We start from the raw sequence: 20,368 nt of genomic DNA on the forward strand, positions 1-20,368 counted from the left end.
AATACATGGTAGAGGTGCTGGAAGACAAAACTGTACTCTGCTGCGCCCTAGTGCCGAAATGTACACCTATTATTCCAAGTATCTGCAGCATCCAAAATAGAAATGAGTGGAGTGAAATGAGCATCTTATCAACAGATGATGATTTATGCTTTATCTGACCCATGTAGCTCCTGCATTCAAACATTTTATAGAGATGGACTCCACATGACATTTTCTCTACAGGGAAAATCCAGTCAACGCAGCTTTACATTCAATAGCCTAAATCAATTTTGTCTAAGAAAATAAAAATCTGGCAACGATCATTTATTTACACGTCATGTAAGTGAGTCATAATGCAGAAGAGACACTGCAGGAGGACCTAACTTACTGTACGAAAGCACACTGTGGGGGAGAGAGAAGTGTGTTGTCTGTGTAGCCTCTGAGTCTGTGCGTGTGATGTTTGTTTCTGAGCGCGCGTGAAATAGAGAGAAAGAGAGAAAGTGGAAAAGAGAGAGAGAACCGTTTTTACTTTGTTGGTGCTGCGAGTCTTGTGCCAGGTGAGATCATCCTGTGGCTTTGAGGTAGAGCGCGCGGGAGTGAGATGAGTGGGAGGGCGGGAAAACGCTCGGGAGTAGGTAGTCGATTTCTGACCGGTGTATTTCACTTTGCAGATGCAGACAGATGCGCTCATAGACATTATCAATATCGAGGAAACACTGGCTAAGGTAGGCGGGGATGTTTAAACACAATGTGCCGGGTAGCACGTAGCTTTTTAACTGTTTATATCGATGCAAATATGTCATAGTTTGCCTTATGGTTGCCTCACAAGACATCTGTCATCTGTGAGTGACAAAACGTGGGAGGTGCTGGTGACACAATAGAAGGGTTTTGATTAGTTATTTATTTTTGAGCTTTAGATTTCACTAACATCAAATTTGTCATGGGCATACCATTTAGTTCTTGAGTGGTTCTCTGCATCTCTTAATGTGTGTGTTTCTGTGAAGCGAGAGACAGGCAGATATAGAGAGATTAAAATAAAAAGGGAGATGGCGAGATAGAGAGGGGGAGACAGGCAGGGACAGTGCAGGTGTTAATGGGGGTCATAGATACAAAGCGGGATACAGTAATATAAGAGCATTCTATTTCAGGATCACACTGAAAGTGATAACATGTCAGGTAGAGAGTGACTAGCCCACTCCCTATTACAGTCCAATTGGTGTCAAGTCTTCCTGGAGACAGATGAGGTTGAGGTAGTTCATTGGGAAGCACAGGCATGCACACGGACGCCATAACACCTTCCCTGCTTTCTAGACAATTGACAATTTCTGTCTGTGTGGAAAACTGCTACAGAGTGTGGAATGTTGATGGAAATGTGGAACAAAGTCATAATCTTGTTGGTCCATGTTGTATGTGAATGTAATGTGTATATTTATTTATTTGTCTCTCTTTTAGTGTGACAGTATGACTCTGTCCAGTGCCCCACCTTTACGCAGAGGAAGTACCCCTGTGCCAATCAAACACCAGCTCAGACGAGAGGAAGCAGTCCATGATGATTGTGATTGGACATCAGGGTTGGCTGGACCTTCTCCTCCTCCAATCAGTTTCAGCCCGGCGAAGGATGAGACCATCGCCTCAGCGGCAGAGGGGAGACCCCCCTCTGAAGGGCCCTTTCGAATTGCCCTGCTGGGGCAAAATGGGGTGGGCAAGTCAAGCCTTGCTATCGCCTTGGCTGGAGATTCGGATAGAACTGCTTCTGTGGATTCTGAAGGTACATTGATTGATGTTTGGATGTTGGACAGTGTTTCAACAAAAATAGGCCTATGATACTAACAGGTAGAGCGTGTGCAATGCATAACATCCCAGCAATGTGTATGTCTTGTAAATTAACATAAGCTAAAAGCCTTCTTCTCCTCATCTCCCACCTGAAACTTGCCTGCTTATGTCTCTCCCTCAGGAGAGGGCTATGTACGTACTGTTACCGTGGACGACGAGGACTGCACCATCCTTATCTACGACAACTGGAGGCAGGTGAGCCAAACTACATCTCTGTGGCCCCACTCTACCCCAGCCTTCTCTTTCCACTCCTTTACCCTCCTCCCTTGTCTTATCTCATGGGTTAACTTTTAATGTGGGAGTTTTGGTGTAGTTTTTCTCATGTTTAGTCATAAAGATCTCCTTGTCTTTGATTAAGCAGTGGAAATATGACATTCCCCTGTGGGAGTCTGTGATTGGCTGGAAAGGAAGCCTATTATCAGGTTATTTTCCACAGGATTACCTCTGTTTCTCCTGAGCGTGCTTCAAACACATGTGTTCATGGATGTGTGAGGGACAGTGGTGTAAAGTATTTAAGTAAAAATACTTTAAAGTACTACTTAAGTAGTTTTTTGGGGGTATCTGTACTTTACTTTACTATTTATATTTTTTGAAAATGTCTACCTTTACTTCACTACATTCCAAAAGAAAATGATGTACTTTTTACTCCTTACATTTTCACAGACACCCAAAAGTACTCGTTACATTTTGAATGCTTAGCAGGTCAGAAATGGTCAAATTCAGACACTTATCAAGAGTACATCCCTGGTAATCTCTACAGCTTCTGATCCGGCTGACTCACTTAACACAAATGCTTTGTTTCTGAATGATGTCTGAGTGTTGGACATGCCTATGGCTATCCATAAATAAATAAAAAACACTAACAATTGTGCCATCTGGTTTGCTTAATATAAGGAATTTTAAATGATTTATACTTTACTTTTACTTTTGATACTTAAGTACATTTTTGCAATGACATTTACTTTTGATACTTATGTATATTTAAAACCAAATACTTTTAGACTTTTACTCAAGTAATATTTTACTGAGTGACTTTCACTTTTACTTGAGTAATTTCCTGTTAAGGTATCTTTACTTTTACTCAAGTATGACAATTGTGTACTTTTTCCACCACTGGTGAGGGAGGGAACTGAGCAGACATACTGGGGACATTTTTTTCCTTCTGCTTTTTCTAACTCAGCTGGAGGTTGGGTATTGCAAAATTATCTCTCTGTAGGAGGTCTCCAGTCTGGAATCACAAGAGTTTGTGAAGTTGTATCTTTCCTTTTCGTTTACCTTAATCAGCAAAATGTGAATTATTGGGTGGATTATAATTAATGGACATTTTTGAAGGGGTTGATACATTTTTGTTAGGGCAAATGATTACAAACTTTAGAAGCCTTTTTCAACCTTGATTACACTACAGGTTCGGAGTTCCTGCAATAACAGGGTGATCAAATTACAGTGTTTTTTTTATCACTTTGGTGCAATTTTCACAAGTATGTGGTACATTTTCATAACTCTAAGCATGAACATCAAAACAGATCATCAAAATGGCTCATGTTTCAAAACTTTAAGCACATTTCAATTTACTGAGTACAACAAATAAATTCACAGTCACTTGTTCACTGCACCAAATCTGCACACTCTTCAATTCGGATGCATTTTCAATCTAAGTATCTGCTTTTCAATATTCACTTGACTTTTTATAGGATTTTCCTGCATTTTTTAACAATACAATTATCTATTACTTAATTAAACTGTTCAAAACTGATAACTACTGGACCATGTAGTGCCTAGTTAACATATATAGTTTGCTAACTGCTGAACACTGTCAATTTCTATATTTTATCTTATACATTTTACATCAATTTATGGATGGATGTGGCTGTAAATACTACATAATCATTCTCCATCAGCCACTGCATCAATAGGACAAAGTGGAAAGAGTCACTCTATGTGCTACCATTTGGAATTATAGTGCAGTATACAATGCACTGCTGAAATACCTGGGTTGTAACTTTTATATAACAACATTCAAATCATTATCTGACTTTCATTGATATGAATTTCATTGATGCACTGTAAGCTAATGAATTTCAAACAGAGAGACAGGCGATACTGTATCAGTTTACAAGTCACGTAGAAAAGGTGATCTTCTAAAATGATGCATGGGGCAGAAATGGCATACAACACTGTGCTACATTTTTACAGTAGTGAACTGATGTACAATACCCTATTTCTGATGATTAGCCCTATGTACAGTACCAGTCAAAATTTTGAACACACCTACTCATTCCAGGGTTTTTCTTTATTTGTACTATTTTCTACTTTGTAGAATCATTTCTACATTGTAGAATAATAATAGTGAATGAGTAGGTGTGTTCAAACTTTTGACTGGTACTGTATGTACTGTATAAGGTTAATGAAACTGTAAGACTGACATATTTCTCAACATTCTCACAACATGCAATTGGATACAAATGATAAAATAATTGTGCATGTCAAGTTCTAGTCAAATACTGTATGGAAAATTATATTTACCCGCTAATATTCTTTCTTGCTATTGGATTAAATGGTAGTTAAAATGACTAAATGGAGCCTATCATTCACTGATGTACAGTATTGGTGACTAAGCAAAATGTTCTCATGGTATTTCACAGAAAACTTAGATTTTCCATGAATGACTCAGGGGTGAAAGATGTGTGAAACCCCTATAAGATAGGGGGATTACAAGTGCTATCCGTTTAGAGTTTTGTACTTAAGAACTTTGGAAATATACAATGTGCAGTGATTGAAAAAAACAGTAAGATCTTACATCTGTAAGTGGATCACTGACGTTCTTTGGTTGTCTTTTAGGAGATACTGATCTTGGTGATGCTGCTCTGTCTCGTCTGTTCAGAGGAGTTTGAGTTAACCTTTTGATGCAGTCTCAAGAGTGAAATCTTAAGTTCCGATTTTAGAAATCAAATGTAGCTTTGCTCACACAGTGTCCCTGAAGCGTTTTCAGTGACTTATGAAGGATTCACTCAAAGGGTATCCAGTGTGTGTGTTTGTGTGTGTGTCTCATTGTATTCTCTGTGTGTGTCATCAGTAATTGACGTGGTTCCCAGTTGGTGTGGTATGGTAATTTGTCTCTAGGCAGCAGGGAATCATAGAATGAAAGAGCACAGGGCTTCACTTACACTCTTGACTGCTGCAGGCAGCAGGCTTTCACTGCATACCACCAGAACAATCGTTTGTTTGAAATGTTAAAAAAACACAAGTACACACACTCTTTGATATGACTCTGTCTGTCATAGAGCACTCATCATGCCAGAGTTATAATGACATGTTCTTACTGACTGTCATTTAAAAGTCTCTCAGCACAGCAGTGGGAAAATGTTGACACAAACCACATACCCATTGTAATGGGGGGGGGGGGAGTCGAGCTATTTACATATCAAAACTGATTTTCTCATGGCTCTCTTTTGTCCCTCTGCAGCGGACATATGGTGAGCAATATGTTTGGAACATCGAATCAGAATAAAATCACAGTATCTGTCACGCCCTGGCCATAGAGAGGCTTTTATTCTCTATTTTGGTTAGGCCAGGGTGTGACTAGGGTGGGCATTCTATGTTCATTTTTTATGTTTTGTATTTCTTTGTTGTTTGGCTGGTGTGGTTCTCAATCAGAGGCAGATGTCTATCGTTGTCTCTGATTGAGAACCATACTTAGGTAGCTTTTTCCCACTGGGTGTCACACCCTGACCATAGTTTGCTTTGTATGTTCTATGTTTTGTTTGGTCAGGGTGTGATCTGAGTGGGCATTCTAGGTTGTGTGTCTAGTTTGTCTGTTTCTGTGTTTGGCCTGATATGGTTCTCAATCAGAGGCAGGTGTTAGTCATTGTCTCTGATTGGGAACCATATTTAGGTAGCCTGTTTGGTGTTGGGTTTTGTGGGTGATTGTCTCCTGTGTCAGTGTTTGTACCATACAGGACTGGTTTCGGGTTTTCACGTTTATTGTTTTGTAGTTTGTTCATGTATAGTTTTTCTTATTAAAAAACCATGAACTTCAACGACGCTGCGTATTGGTCTGCCTCTCCTTCGACAGAAGAACCCCGTAACAGAATCACCCACCACAACAGGACCAAGCGGCGTGGTGACAGGCAGCGGTAGCAGGAGCAGTGCGAGGAGTACTGGACATGGGAGGATGAGGTGGATGGAAAAGGACCCTGGGCACAGCCTGGAGAATATCACCGCCCCAAAGAAGAGCTGGAGGTGGTGAAGGCGGAGAGGCGCTGGTATGAGGAGGCAGCACGGCGGCGTGGATGGAAGCCCGAGAGTCAGCCCCAAAAATGTATTGGGGGGGCACACAGGAAGTGTGGCAAAGCCAGGTAGGAGACCTGCGCCAACTTCCTGTGCTTACCGGGGGGCTAGAGAGACCGGGCAGGCACCGTGTTATGCTGTGGAGCGCACGGTGTCCCCAGTGCGGGTGCATAGCCCGGTGCGGTACATTCCAGCTCCGCGTATCGGCCGGGCTAGAGTGGGCATCGAGCCAAGTGCCATGAAGCCGGCTCTACGCATCTGGTCTCCAGTGCGTCTCCTTGGACCGGCTTACATGGCACCAGCCTTGCGCATGGTGTCCCCGGTTCGCCTGCATAGCCCATTGCGCGCTATTCCACCTCGCCGCATTGGCAGGGCGACCGGGAGCATTCAACCAGGTAAGGTTGGGCAGGCTGGGTGCTCAAGAGCTCCAGTGCGCCTGCACGGTCCGGTCTATCCGGTACCACCTCCAAGCACCAGCCCTCCGGTGGCAGCCCCCCGCACCAGGCTGTCTCTCAGTCTCATCCCTACAGGTGCTCCCGCCTGTCCAGCGCTGCCGGAGCCTTCCTCCTCGCCAGCGCTGCCGGAGTCTTCCTCCTCGCCAGCGCTGCCGGAGTCTTCCTCCTCGCCAGCGCTGCCGGAGTCTCCCGCCTGTCCAGCGCTTGCCCGGAGCCTTCCTCCTCTACAGCGCTGCCGGAGCCTTCCTCCTCTACAGCGCTGCCGGAGCCTTCCTCCTCGCCAGTGCTGCCGGAGTCTCCCACCTGTCCAGCGCTGCCAGAGCTGTCAGTCTGCAAGGAGCTGCCAGTCTGCAAGGAGCTGCCAGAGCTGCCAGTCTGCATGGAGCAGCCAGAGCTGCCAGTCTGCATGGAGCAGCCAGAGCTGCCAGTCTGCATGGAGCAGCCAGAGCTGCCAGTCTGCATGGAGCAGCCAGAGCCGCCAGTCTGCATGGAGCAGCCAGAGCCGCCAGTCTGCATGGAGCAGCCAGAGCCGCCAGTCTGCATGGAGCAGCCAGAGCCGCCAGTCTGCATGGAGCAGCCAGAGCCGCCAGTCTGCATGGAGCAGCCAGAGCAGCCAGTCCGCATGGAACAGCCAGAGCCGCCAGTCTGCATGGAGCAGCCAGAGCCGCCAGTCTGCATGGAGCAGCCAGAGCCGCCAGTCTGCATGGAGCAGCCAGAGCCGCCAGTCTGCATGGAGCAGCCAGAGCCGCCAGTCTGCATGGAGCAGCCAGAGCCGCCAGTCTGCATGGAGCAGCCAGATCCGCCAGTCTGCATGGAGCAGCCAGAGCCGCCAGTCTGCATGGAGCAGCCAGAGCCGCCAGTCTGCATGGAGCAGCCAGAGCTGCCAGAACCGCCATTCAGCCAGGATCTGCCAGAGTCGTCAGTCTGTCCCGAGCTGCCCTTCTGTCCCGAGCTGCCCTTCTGTCCCGAGCTGCCCTTCTGTCCCGAGCTGCCCCTCTGTCCCGAGCTGCCCCTCAGTCCAGTGGGTTCATTTAGAAGGGTCGCCGTGGTTAGGAGACCACGGAAGCGGACAATGGGGCGGACTAAGACAATGGTGAAGTGGGGGCCACGTCCAGCACCAGAGCCGCCACCGCGGACAGATGCCCACCCAGACCCTCCCCAATAGGTTCAGGTTTTGCGGCCGGAGTCCGCACCTTGGGGGGGGGTACTGTCACACCCTGACCATAGTTTGCTTTGTATGTTCTATGTTTTGTTTGGTCAGGGTGTGATCTGAGTGGGCATTCTATGTTGTGTGTCTAGTTTGTCTGTGTTTGGCCTGATATGGTTCTCAATCAGAGGCAGGTGTTAGGCATTGTCTCTGATTGGGAACCAAATTTAGGTAGCCTGTTTGGTGTTGGGTTGTGTGGGTGATTGTCTCCTGTGTCAGTGTTTGTACGACACAGGACTGGTTTCGGATTTTCACATTTATTGTTTTGTAGTTTGTTCATGTATAGTTTTTCTTATAAAAAAAAAAACATGAACTTCAACCACGCTGCGTATTGGTCCGCCTCTCCTTCGACAGAAGAACCCCGTAACACTGGGTTTTTGTGGGTAGTTGTTTTCTGTTTTTGTGTCTGCACCAGACAGAACTGTTTCCGTTTCGTTCGTTCTCTTTGTTATTTTTGTTAATTCAGTGTTCAGTTTAAATAAAAGTATGAACACGTACCACGCTGCACCTTGGTCCTCTCCTTCCAACAGCCGTTACAGTATCGAATTGCAATACTTATAGAATCTTGAGAACAGCAATATGTATAGTATCGACACCTAATTATCGTGATAATTTTGTATCATGAGGTCTCTGGCAATTCCCAGCCCGAGTTTCTACCTGGTTAGAACATGCGTCCTTTGACATGATCTTGTCCACATTCTGATTGTGCTCACATTTTTTGATAGGTGTAGACAATTAAACAGGCACTGTGATCTGATTGTGATCAGATCTTCTTGACCACCTCTTGAGGTAGTCAGATGCATTGTGTCTGGATGTACAAGTGTAGACCGATCTGGACAGTGAAAACATTTAAATCATCATTATCCCACCCTCTAAAATCATTGACAGGCGGCACCCTTCACATATGCCATCAATATGTCTTAAAATAAATAATGAAAGATTGTTTGGAAAATATAGCAGTGAAATAACTTTCTTAAAGGGAAGGACCAGAAAATCTGGTCACAATGCAGACACAGTGGATGGATATGAGACACGTTTTAATACCATGAGTATACACATTTCTGAAAATGTGGGCATAATCAGAATGTGGACAAGATCAGGACACAGAACCCATGTTAGAGCCAGGTATAAATGACATATAATTACATATAAACAGAAGTTTATTCTCATTAAAATTCCTATGACTAAATGGAAGGTAAAGCGGTATGGTTGTGGTGATCTCTCTTCCTCTCTCTCTCAGGACCTGTCTGCTCTGCAGTGTGAGGTGTGTGTCCTGGTGTTCTCTGTCACGGACAGGCGTAGTTTCCACCGCACCGCCCAACTTCGCCTCCTCCTCAGGGAGACGCAGCCACAAACTCCCATCATCCTCGTGGGCAACAAGAGTGACCTGGTCCGTTCGCGCGAGGTCAGCGCTCAAGGTGAGGCAGATTGGCCCCCTCTTTGTTACAGCACAGTGGTAGAGTGGTCGCCCTTTGTCGCTGCAACCTTAACCTGCAGTATTCCATAGTGTATACCTTTCCCTACAGATGATCTATTCCTATAGATGCTCTCTTCTCTCATTGCCATGTCTCTGCCTGCCATCTCCACCCAGTGTGTCGACAGGTTGAGTTTTATGCTGTATCTCTGCAGGGTACTGCGGTGAAGGGAGAAATATAGGAATATAGACAGAAAGTGGCACAGCATTTCAGCTGCAGTGCAGTGTGGGAGTATGGGAGGAAGGGACTGTGCGTGCTGAGAACTTTGCATGAGATACGAAGAACATACCCACTGGATCCAGGTCATCTATAAATCTTTGCTTGGTAAAGCTCCTCCTTATCTCAGCTCACTGGTCACCATAGCAACACCCACCCGTAGCACACGCTCCAGCAGGTATATTTCACTGGTCATCCCCAAAGCTAACACCTCCTTTGGATGCCTTTCCTTCCAGTTCTCTGCTGCCAGTGACTGGAATGAATTGCAAAAATCACTGAAGCTGGAGACTTATATCTCCTTCACTAACTTTAAGCGTCAGCTGTCAGAGCAGCTTACCGATCGCTGCACATATATCACTCCAGTGTAAATTGTAATTACTATTGGCCTATTTATTGGCCTATTTATTTCCTTACCTCCTGCACACACTGTATACAGATTTTTCTATTGTGTTATTGACTGTATGTTTGTTTATCCCATGTGTAACTCTGTGTTGTTTTTGTCGCACTGCTTTGCTTTATCTTGGCCATTATCTTGGCCATGTAAATGAGAACTTGTTCTCAACTGGCCTACCTGGTTAAATAAAGGTGATATAAAATCAAACATAAATAAAAATACGCATTAATCTATTCATCTAGATGTACATATCAACTGAGGATATGGCTGTGTGGTGTGTTAAGAAGACGCATCTGAGCTTGGCTGTATGGTCACCACAACCTATAACACACATGAACACAAAACTTTCTTTCACCCCCACCTGTCTATGTGATGTGTGTTGCTCCAGACTGCAGCTCCTCAGGCCTGGCTGTTTTTGGGATCATGTTATGAGTGTTGTGTAACCTCAGATCCGTGTGGCCTTTGACTTATTATGAGGCAGAGAGCAGAGCAAGGCTTTCTGCATAATTACTTTCACAGGAACTGGGTGAAAACTCACTTCCTTCTCGCTTTATAATATAGCTGAACGAGCGTGCACAGAAGAAAAAAACATGAACTATACTGGTTCTCTCTTCCTCTGCTGTCAGGGATAATTTTATCTCTCTAACAAATAAGATTTTAATTAAGACAAATTTGGGCAATTGCTTCTCATCATCTTTCATCATCTGGCTTCTCATTCCCCGTGATTTCTGTGTTGCACTCTTGCACTCTTTAATATGTGCTTTTTCCATCTTTTGAATAAATGCATTCAATTATGTGTTTGTGTTTTTCTAAGGGGAAGTAGTCAGTAATGACAAAAAAAAATCCAGAGAGGCAGGGATGTTTATATTGTAGTGTTCCTGAGGTCAACCAGAGGGGAGCTGGGCTGAGTCACAGCACAATAAGAGAATAAGAGGTGCTTCAACATGTAACTAATATGGATGAACCTGTGACAACAGCACATCACCGTGTACCCAATCTCATCCGCAATGCCCTCATCCTAAATGGGTAATGCATTTACCACTGACAACTGTGCTTATTCTCTCTCGCTCTCTCTCTCTCTCAGAGGCCTTCACCAGTGCTACTCTGTTTGACTGTCTGTATGTGGAAATGTCAACCTCTCTGGACCACCGCACAGTGGAGCTCCTGGAGTCTGCTGTGAGGTTAGCCAGAGGCCTCAGTCCGGTGCCCCCAGGGGCCTATGGGCACGACATGGCTGGCGGCCTGGAGAGCATCACCCACCGGGCCAAGCGTTTCCTTGCTAGCCTGGTCCCACGCTACCCCCGTGAGAGGGAACGAGACGGGGGCAAGTTCTTCAGACAGAAGTCCCGCTCCTGCCATGACCTGGGAGCCCTGTGATCAGGGATGAGGGAAGTATAGAATGAGGGATGTATAGAAAGAGAGAGGGGTGGCTAGAGAGCGAGCAAGAGGGAAATAGAATGTAAGCAATTGCAAAATAGAGGGGTTCAAAGAGGTAAATTATGGTGAAGAGAAAAGTGAATGTAAAAGTGAGTGATGAGAGGAGGATACAGTAATGGGGATGACACGTGGATGAAGCAGAGAAGACCAGGAAGAGAGAATGGCATTAAAGGAGCGATGGATGTATCTGGGTTGATTCATGCAGAAATGTTGTAGTAGAGAACCATAGAGAATAGAGAATTAGCTGTAAATACAACCCTAAGCATCATACTGCAGTAGTTTGACTGATTCTCCATCTCTATTCCCATGTGATTTCATTGAGGGCCAAATAAAATACTCTGAGAAGTCATGAGAAAGGAAAGTGACTCTTTTTTATCTGGTTATGTATCTCTGTGTGTTGTGATACTTCAAAGCCCAGAAACTTAATTGCATGCTTTTTGCAAGTGCAAGAGAGCAATCACAGTAGCAGCCCTGATATAACATGGTTTTCACAGTGATTCAGATTTTGACGATTCACTTGCTTTTTTTAGTATCCAGACAATCTTGTATCCATGGGGATACAGAGAGGGGGTAGAGAAAGGGCCAGAGAAAGACTAAACTTAGAAAAGGCATAAAATAGAAGGATTGAGGCGATGGAGAATGGAGCCAGGATTTATTGTATGTAGAGTGATCATTGCCAGGTTACTGTTGTCAAGGAGACAGAATCTTTGTGCCATATGAATTTTGTGTTCAACATTTCCCTTATAAAATTAGGGTACACTTTAAGGAGAATTAATTACATTTCAGAATGTGTTTATTTTGGGGAGGAGGAGTGCCAGATGGCACTTTGTCAGATATCAGTATCACACAGCACCACTGTACTACCCTTAGTTCCACTCTCCATTCAATCCCACTCACACCCACACTATTGAAGAGCAAGCATAGAAACAGAGTATATCATCATGGGTCTTCATATCATTGTCATGGACTTCATCAAAGAGAATGGGAGAGCACTTCTGTAATCAGGAAGAAACAGAGTTGGAAAAATCACCACCTTTAAATGGTGGCATGAAATCATATTTTCTTTGTGACTCATTCCCTTGGCTCCAAACCCCTGGCTGGGAGCAATGGGGGTGGATACTAGATACTGGATACCTGAAACAGGCAACAGGCTCCCCCCTGTGGTCAGATAGCACACTGAACCAGCATACTGTTTTGTCATAGAATACCTTTTCTACTCACGACGAAGCAGGTGTAAAATAAATGCCTGAGCGGAGTTCCCACACCCGATTTTCAGGGCAAACAGAAGCAAAGATGGTGGATAACTATGGTGATCCAGCTTTTGTCAAATTAACAAATTACTTTTTAGCATTTCAGCTAACCTTAACCCTTTTCCTAACCTTAACCTGCCGTTTACCATTGAAAAAAAATGGACAATAAGTAGTCCAGAGTGTTCTCTCCCCGATCAGAAAAAAGCGTGGGAATGGGGTGTAACACTTAATGGTTGTGTTTGAGAGCATCAAAACTGTAATATATCATGGGTAAATTGTGACTCACTGACGGATCAACAAATAATGAGTAGTTGATGCAAGGTGATTTGTAGATCAGTCAGTCGGCAGCCGCCTGCATCGTTGGCTGAGCTGTAGTCAATGAATAGCATTCTCATGTAGGTGTTCCTTTTGTCCAAGTGGGAAAAGACCGTGTGGAGTGCAATAGAGATTGCATCATCCATGGATCTGTTGGGGCGGAATGCAAATTGGAGTGGGTCTAGGGTTTCTATTGCATCATCCGTGGATCTGTTGTGGCGGAATGCAAATTGGAGTGGGTCTAGAGTTTCTGGGATAATGGTGTTGATGTGAGCCATGACCAACCTTTCAAAGCACTTCATGGCTACAGACATGAGCGCTACAGGTCGGTAGTCATTTAGGCAGATTACCTTAGTGTTCTTGGGCACAGGGACTATGGTGGTCTGCTTGAAACATGTTGGTATTCCATACTCAGTCAGACAGTTCGAAAATGTCAGTAAAGTCACTTGCCAGTTGGTCAGCGCATACTCGGAGTACACGTCCTGGTAATCTGTCTGGCCTGCGGCCTTGTGAATGTTGACCTGTTTAAAGGTCTTAGTCACATTGGCTACGGAGAGCGTGATCACACAGTCGTCCAGCACAGCTGATGCTCTCATGCATGCTTCAGTGTTGCTTGCCTCGAAGCAGGCATAGAAGTAATTTAGCTCGTCTGGTTGGCTCGTGTCACTGGGTAGCTCACGGCTGTGCTTCTCTTTCTAGTCTGTAATAGTTTGCAAGCCCTGACACATCCTACGAGCGTCGGAGCCGGTATAGTACAATTCAATCTTAGTCCTGTATTGATGTTTTGCTTGTTTGGTGGTTTGTCTGAGGGCATTGCGGGATTTCTTATAAGGGTCCGGCTTAGCGTCCCACTCCTTGAAAGCTGCAGCTCTACCCTTGAGCTCAGTGTAGATGTTGCCTGTAATCCATGGCTTCTGGTTGGGGTATGTACATACAGTCACTGTGGGGGGACGTCATCGATGCACTTATTGATGAAGCCAGTGACAGATGTGGTGTACTCCTCAATGCCATCGGAAGAATCCCGGAACATATTCCAGTCTGTGCTAGCAAAACAGTCCTGTAGCTTAGCATCTGCGTCATCTGTCCACTTATTTATTCACTGGTGCTTCCTGCTTTAGTTTTTGCTTGTAAGCAGGAATCAGGAGAATAGAATTATGGTCAGATTGGCCAAATGGAGGGCGAGGGAGAGCTTTGTACACTTCTCTGTGTGTGGAGTAAAGGTTGTCTGGAGTTCTTTTTCTTCTGGTTGCACATTTAACATGCTGGTAGAAATTAGGTAAAAAGGATTTAAGTTTCCCTGCATTTAAATCCCCGGGCACTTGGAGCACTGCCACTGGATGAGCATTTTCTTGTTTGCTTATGGCCTTATACAGCTCATTGAGTGCAGTCTTAGTGACAGCATCGGTTTGTTGGGGTAAATAGACAGCTACAAAAATATAGATGAAAACTATCTAGGTAAATAGTGTGGCCTACAAATATACAAAGAACAGCTCGAGCTGTTTTGCAAGGAGGAATGGGAAAAAATGTCAGTCTCTCGATGTGCAAAACTGATAGAGACATACCCCAAGCGACTTACAGCTATAATCGCAGCAAAAGGTGGCGCTACAAAGTATTAACTTAAGGGGGCTGAATAATTTTGCACGCCCAATTTTTCAGTTTTTGATTTGTTAAAAAAGTTAATATCCATTAAATGTCGTTCCACTTCATGATTGTGTCCCACTTGTTGTTGATTCTTCACAAAAAAAATACAGTTTTATATCTTTATGTTTGAAGCCTGAAATGTGGCAAAAGGTCGCAAAGTTCAAGGGGGCCGAATACTTTCGCAAGGCACTGTATGTCAAGATTGAACACATAATGTGGAGGTAGCAGCATGCATACATGCAGTCACATCTGAAATTATTGGCACCCATGATAAAGATGAGCAAAAAAAAACAGAGCTATAGTCATTTTGTATGCAATTTTGTTGTGGGGAAATTCTATTATTTTATAGTGTAACAATTGCTCAGAGAAAAGCTTTATTTAACAAGCAAAAAAACAGATAGGTGTGTAATGGTTCTTCATCTGAAGGAGAGGCGGACCAAAGCGCAGCGTGGTGGTTATTCATATTCTTTAATTTATAAAGAAACTACACATGAGATAACTAACAAAAACAACAAATGTGAGAAAACCTAAAACAGTCCCATCTGGTGCAAACACAAAGACAGGAACAATCACCCACAAACACACAGTGACACCCAGGCTACCTAAGTATGATTCTCAATCAGAGACAACTAATGACACCTGCCTCTGATTGAGAACCATACTAGGCCGAAACATAGAAACCCCAAATCATAGAAAATCAAACATAGACTGCCCACCCAACTCACGCCCTGACCATACTAACTAAATACAAAACACAGGAAATAAAGGTCAGAACGTGACAAGGTGTCAAAATTATTTGTCAACCCTAATGATTCTTATAAATACAATTAACAAGAAATGTACTCTGCATTAACATTCTACTTTTCAAAATTAATCTCAGTTTAAGGAACTGTATTGTGGCCTTTCATGGCTTTCTATTTCACTGGGATATAAAAATGAGGTAACACATGTCAAATTTCTTAGAGTTCTAGCCAGGTCAGGTCATACACAGTTTAATTGTTCTCGCTATTTTCTTAGTCACACACACACACACACATTTCTACTTGTCTCGACCAAACCTTATTAGACTGAAGTTTATCATTCTAATTCATTATACATGTTACAGAATCTAATAATTACAATACACTACAATTACACTACAATTACAAATTACAAATTACAATTTACAATTACAATTACACTACAATACATTATATTGCCATAGTCAAATATGGGTAGGAAGTATTTCCTTAATGTATATGAGGGAAGGGTCAATGCCGCGTTGGTTCTACTTTTGGCAATCTTTGTATTTAATCCCATTGTCCTCCAAGTGTTGCTGAATCTCCTCTCTACTTAATTTACTATTAGGAAAAAAAATAAAAAATAATTACATTTCTTCAAGCAAGAAATTCAGTCACTTGGGAAAAAAGTCACTGCCCAACTGCCACACAACTGAAAATAACTACCCAGTTGTCATAAACGTCACATTCAACTGAGATAAATGTCAAACTGCACTCACATCTTATAATATAAAGTGATTTTCACTTCCAAATGTATGTTTTATCTCAAATGGACCACCCCACATAGTTAACAACAAATGATGACAGTTAGATTGAATATGTAACCCTAATGTACAGCAGTCAAGTTCTGAAACTTTGGCAACATCTTGTTTTTCATCACAGAGTCAAATGATAATGAAGAACAGGAGATGATTTAATCCTTATCAGGACATGACAAGACTTCTTGTTTCTCAAAAATCTGATAGAAAGAGTAAAAGAGGAAGAATGTGATCTATATAAACCCAGTGATGTGTCTAGATAGAGGTATTGCTCCTGAATCACACTCTGAAACGCCTCTTCAGTTCATCACCTGATTTTGAATCCAACCAGGTGAGTAGTCTTCTTCTAATTGTCCAATTCATATAGATGTGTTATCTTTATTAATCCTCTCTGTCCCATTTTCCCTCTCTATGTATATCTGCTTTTTACACTTGAATACTTGATTACAGTGGTTTAAAAGTGTCAGTTCACAGATCACAACAATCACATTTTTGTTAGTGTACTGTTCATCAAATAATTATTATGTTTCTCACAGCTGCAGCAATGGGAAATACAGGTACCCACATTGCCAATGCAACAGACGACAACATTAAGATTTTCTGCAAAAAGTCAAAGTTGGAACTCCAAGACACCACTGTTGACATTGGTGGAGAAATCCGTATAGGGCTCATGGACACCCATGCCAGAGCTACAACAGCATCAACGTTGAACTTCGCTCGCAGTAAAGATGTTTCCATCCAATTCATCCCAGCGAGAGACTACATCGACTGCCCTGCCTTCGAGGTCATGTTTGTCACTGGAAAAACAGACAATGGATATCTCTTCCAAAACTACAAGGCAGTTAATTTAATTGAACAGCCTAGATCCTTCATCATCACCGCTAACAAAGCCATCAAGTATGCCAAGTCAGGAGAGATCTGGGTGGATGACCAGGGAAAAGATCACAAGCCTAAAACAGCATTTGACGTTTCTACTCAAAGTAAACAAATAACAGAAGATAAGGCAGTACAGATGTCTAAAAAATAATATCTATTCTACAATCCAAGCCAGAGATTTGCTCCAAAACCTACATTTTTAAACATTTGTAAAATGAATTTTTCAGTGGCTTGTGTAATTTGGGAAAATATATGCTTAATAAACACTATCAAGATGATCTTGCATTCTTGATAGTGTCTGTGATATTGTCACCACTTGAAATTCTAGCTAATAAAAACATTTATGATAAATGTGTGTAAATGTGTTACTCTTAATAATGTATGTCCAACAGGAAATACAAGTGCATTCGGGAATGTATTTAGACCCCTTGACTTTTTCCACGTTGTGTTACATTGCAGCCTTATTCCCCTCATCAATCTACACACAATAACCCATAATGACAAAGCAAAAAGAGGTTTTGACCCAGATGCAGACACAGGAGGCGGATGGTTCAGTTCTCAGATAATTTATTATAACACAGGGGCAGGCAAAGGACAGGCAGAGGTTTGTAACCAGGTCCGACAGGTACAGGACGGAAGACAGCTCAGGGTCAGGGCAGGCAGAAGTTCATAAACCAGGTCAGAATCAGGCAGGTACAGAACGGCAGGCATGCTCAGGGTCAGGGCAGGCAGAAAGCTCAGAACCAAAATGAAACAAGACGAAATGGCAACAGACAAACAGAAATCAGGAGACAAAGGGCTGTAAGACAGAAGTATAATCCTAGACATGTGAAAATTGGGATGTATACGGAGGGTGCGGGGCAACAGAAGACGAACAGCAGAGGGGCTAAGAATCTTAGAGATTTGGAAAAGGCAGATAAAATGGGGGGAAAGTTTATGGGAATCCACCCGGAGGAGCAGATCCCGAATGGACAGCCATAGCCTCTGCCCGAGACGATAGCGGAGGGCAGGGGTCCGGTGGCGGTCCGCCTGTCGCAGATACCTGGTGGTGGTCTTGAGAAGAGGGGTGGTGTTGCGATCTGATGGAGGGAGACCAGTAACGAAGTCCAGGGATATATAAAGACCAGGGGCATTGAGGAACAGGTGGCAGACGGAGCAGTCTTATTCTGAGCACACACAGTGCTGACGGCGACGAACACGGAGACATCAGGAACTATGGTGGGCCACCAAAAACGTTGTCATGAGAGGCCAGGGTTCGACGGGAGCCAGGATGGCAGGCAAGTCTGGAGGAACGAGCCCATTCCAGGACCGGGGAACAGGGCAGAGCCCAGGACAAACATCCGGTTAGCCGCCCCCCACCACACAGGGAACGCTGCGCCTCACGGACCTGGTTCTCTATACCCCAGATGAGCGCAGCCGCTAGACAAGAGGTAGGGAGGGTGGTCTCTGGGTCCAACGGTGTAGCAGCGGGGCTATAGAGGCGTGAGAGCGCATCCGGCTTCACATTCTTGGACCCCGGACGGTAGGAGATGGTACAGTTGAACTGAGTGAATAGTGTCGTGGAAATAGTTCTTAAAAATATATCTTAAACACTGGAGTTTGTGAGTTCAGAATAGGCTTTATTTCAAAGTAACAAGCCGAGCTGTTCCGCGGGCAATTGCCGGTCCCAGACTCGGAGATCTCTTTATATACAGTTTCAGTTTGACACATCATATATAGTCACTCCTCTTTATGTAAATGACCAAAACCTTTTGGCTTTCTGCCACTATTGTTTCCTAGTCTTACTTCTAATTTATCTAAGCCCATCGTTACTTGGTTTCCCCTCCTCTTATTAGTACATACTCCAGGACGTAGATTTTATTGGTGGCGTGACCATAGTAATGATACAAAAAATAATACACATATACACACATAATGCAGGTGCATGTGTGAGGATAATTATAAGATAATGTACTAGCTTCCCTTAAACCCATAATGATTCTGTTTACTACTTTAAGATTTCACAATACATGTACTGGAAAATTACCCATAATAGCAGGGCCCATCGAGCTTGCCTAGAGCCTCCACTCCTCCAACACCATTTTGACGCAAGTAGTTCTCGATTTCCCACGTCGTAGTTTCTCTCAGCGGGGTTAAGACAATGGGAAAGGAAAGAGCAGGGATGCAGCTTTTGGTCCTGGGCAGAATGCTGGGACAGGACAGCCCCCACTCCGACGTCTGAGGTGTCAACCTCCATCACGAAAGCTAAGGTGCTGTAACCCGGGAGTAAGCGGCGGTAGAAATGAGCAAAACCCAGGAAACGTTGCAGCTGCACTCTCAAGGTGGTTTGAGACCAATCCACCACCGCTCTCACCTTGTCAGAGTCCATCTTAATATTTCCAGCAGCAATGGCCTACCCTAGGAAGGAGATGTTGGAGTGATGGAATTCATAATTTTCTGCTTTAACCAAAAGCTGGTTCTCCAGGAGATGCTGAAGGACCTGTCTTACGTGGAGGACGAGTTCTTGAACTGACCGGGAAAAAACAAGGATGTCGTCAAGGTAGACAAACACGAACCGGTTCAACATGTCATGGAGCATATTGTTGACTAGGGCCTAGACAACTGCGGGAGCATTGATCAGTCTGAATGGCATAACAAGGTACTCGTAGTGCCTGCTAGCCATGTTTAAAGCTGTCTTCCATTCATCTCCTTCCTGTCTCTGAACCAGATGGTAGGTGTTTCCGAAGGTCCAACTTTGAGAAGTATTTGCCCCCTGGAGAGGCTCGAAAGCCGAGGAGATGAGTGGTAGAGGGTAACGTTTTTTTAACCGTGATGTCATTCAGCCCCAGGAGGTCGATACACAGGCGCAGGGTTTTGTCCTTCTCCACAAAGAAGAACCCTGCACCGGCGGGGGAGGCAGATGGACGAATACTCCCTGCAGCAAGAGAGTCCTCAATGTACCTTTCCATGGTCTTGGTCTCCGGACCCGACAGGGAATAAAGCCGCCCCCGAGGAATGTGTAGTTTTCGGGAGAAGGTCCATAGTGCAGTCGTAGGGTCAATGCGGAGGGTGAGATGTAGTGTGGGCCTTGTCAAAAACCTCCCGGAGGTCCTGGTACGCTGCGGGAATGGCGGAGAGATCCGAGGAAGACGTCCCGGGGCAGGCTGCGCCGACTTCAGACCAGTAGCCCAGTCGATCAGAGGATTGTGCCTCTGGAGCCATGAAAACCCCCAAACTACGGGTGCGTGAGGGGATTCAATGAGCAGGAACTGCATAGACTCACTGTGATTACCTGACACTCTCAGGTCAATGGGAAACGTATTGTGAGTGACTCTGCCAATAGAGCGCCCATCCAGCGCTCTGATGTCCATGGGAATGGAGAGGGGTTGTGTGGGGATTCCCAGCTCCGACACCAGGGTAGCGTCTATAAAGCTCTCTTGTACCCCAGAGTCAATGGGCACCCGGAGAGATTTGGACTGGTCACCCC

The 20,368-nt window shown here is 44.3% G+C and overlaps 1 protein-coding gene across 2 annotated transcripts; it reads left to right on the plus strand.

The window, feature by feature from the left end:
- Nucleotides 1-368: 368 nt before the first annotated feature.
- Nucleotides 369-11,632, plus strand: LOC109901595 (GTP-binding protein REM 2). Of its 2 annotated transcripts, XM_020497597.2 has the most exons (6): nt 369-536; nt 651-704; nt 1,432-1,747; nt 1,934-2,007; nt 9,002-9,179; nt 10,931-11,632. In XM_020497597.2, the coding sequence occupies exons 2-6, from the start codon at nt 651-653 to the stop codon at nt 11,221-11,223; spliced, it is 915 nt and encodes a 304-aa protein (XP_020353186.1). In that variant the 5' UTR covers nt 369-536; the 3' UTR covers nt 11,224-11,632. The 2 variants fall into 2 exon arrangements, with proteins under 2 accessions (XP_020353186.1, XP_020353187.1); XM_020497598.2 differs by lacking the exon at nt 651-704.
- Nucleotides 11,633-20,368: the final 8,736 nt, after the last annotated feature.

The sequence above is a fragment of the Oncorhynchus kisutch genome, linkage group LG13, assembly GCF_002021735.2.
Source record: "Oncorhynchus kisutch isolate 150728-3 linkage group LG13, Okis_V2, whole genome shotgun sequence".
NCBI classification, from domain to species: domain Eukaryota; kingdom Metazoa; phylum Chordata; class Actinopteri; order Salmoniformes; family Salmonidae; genus Oncorhynchus; species Oncorhynchus kisutch.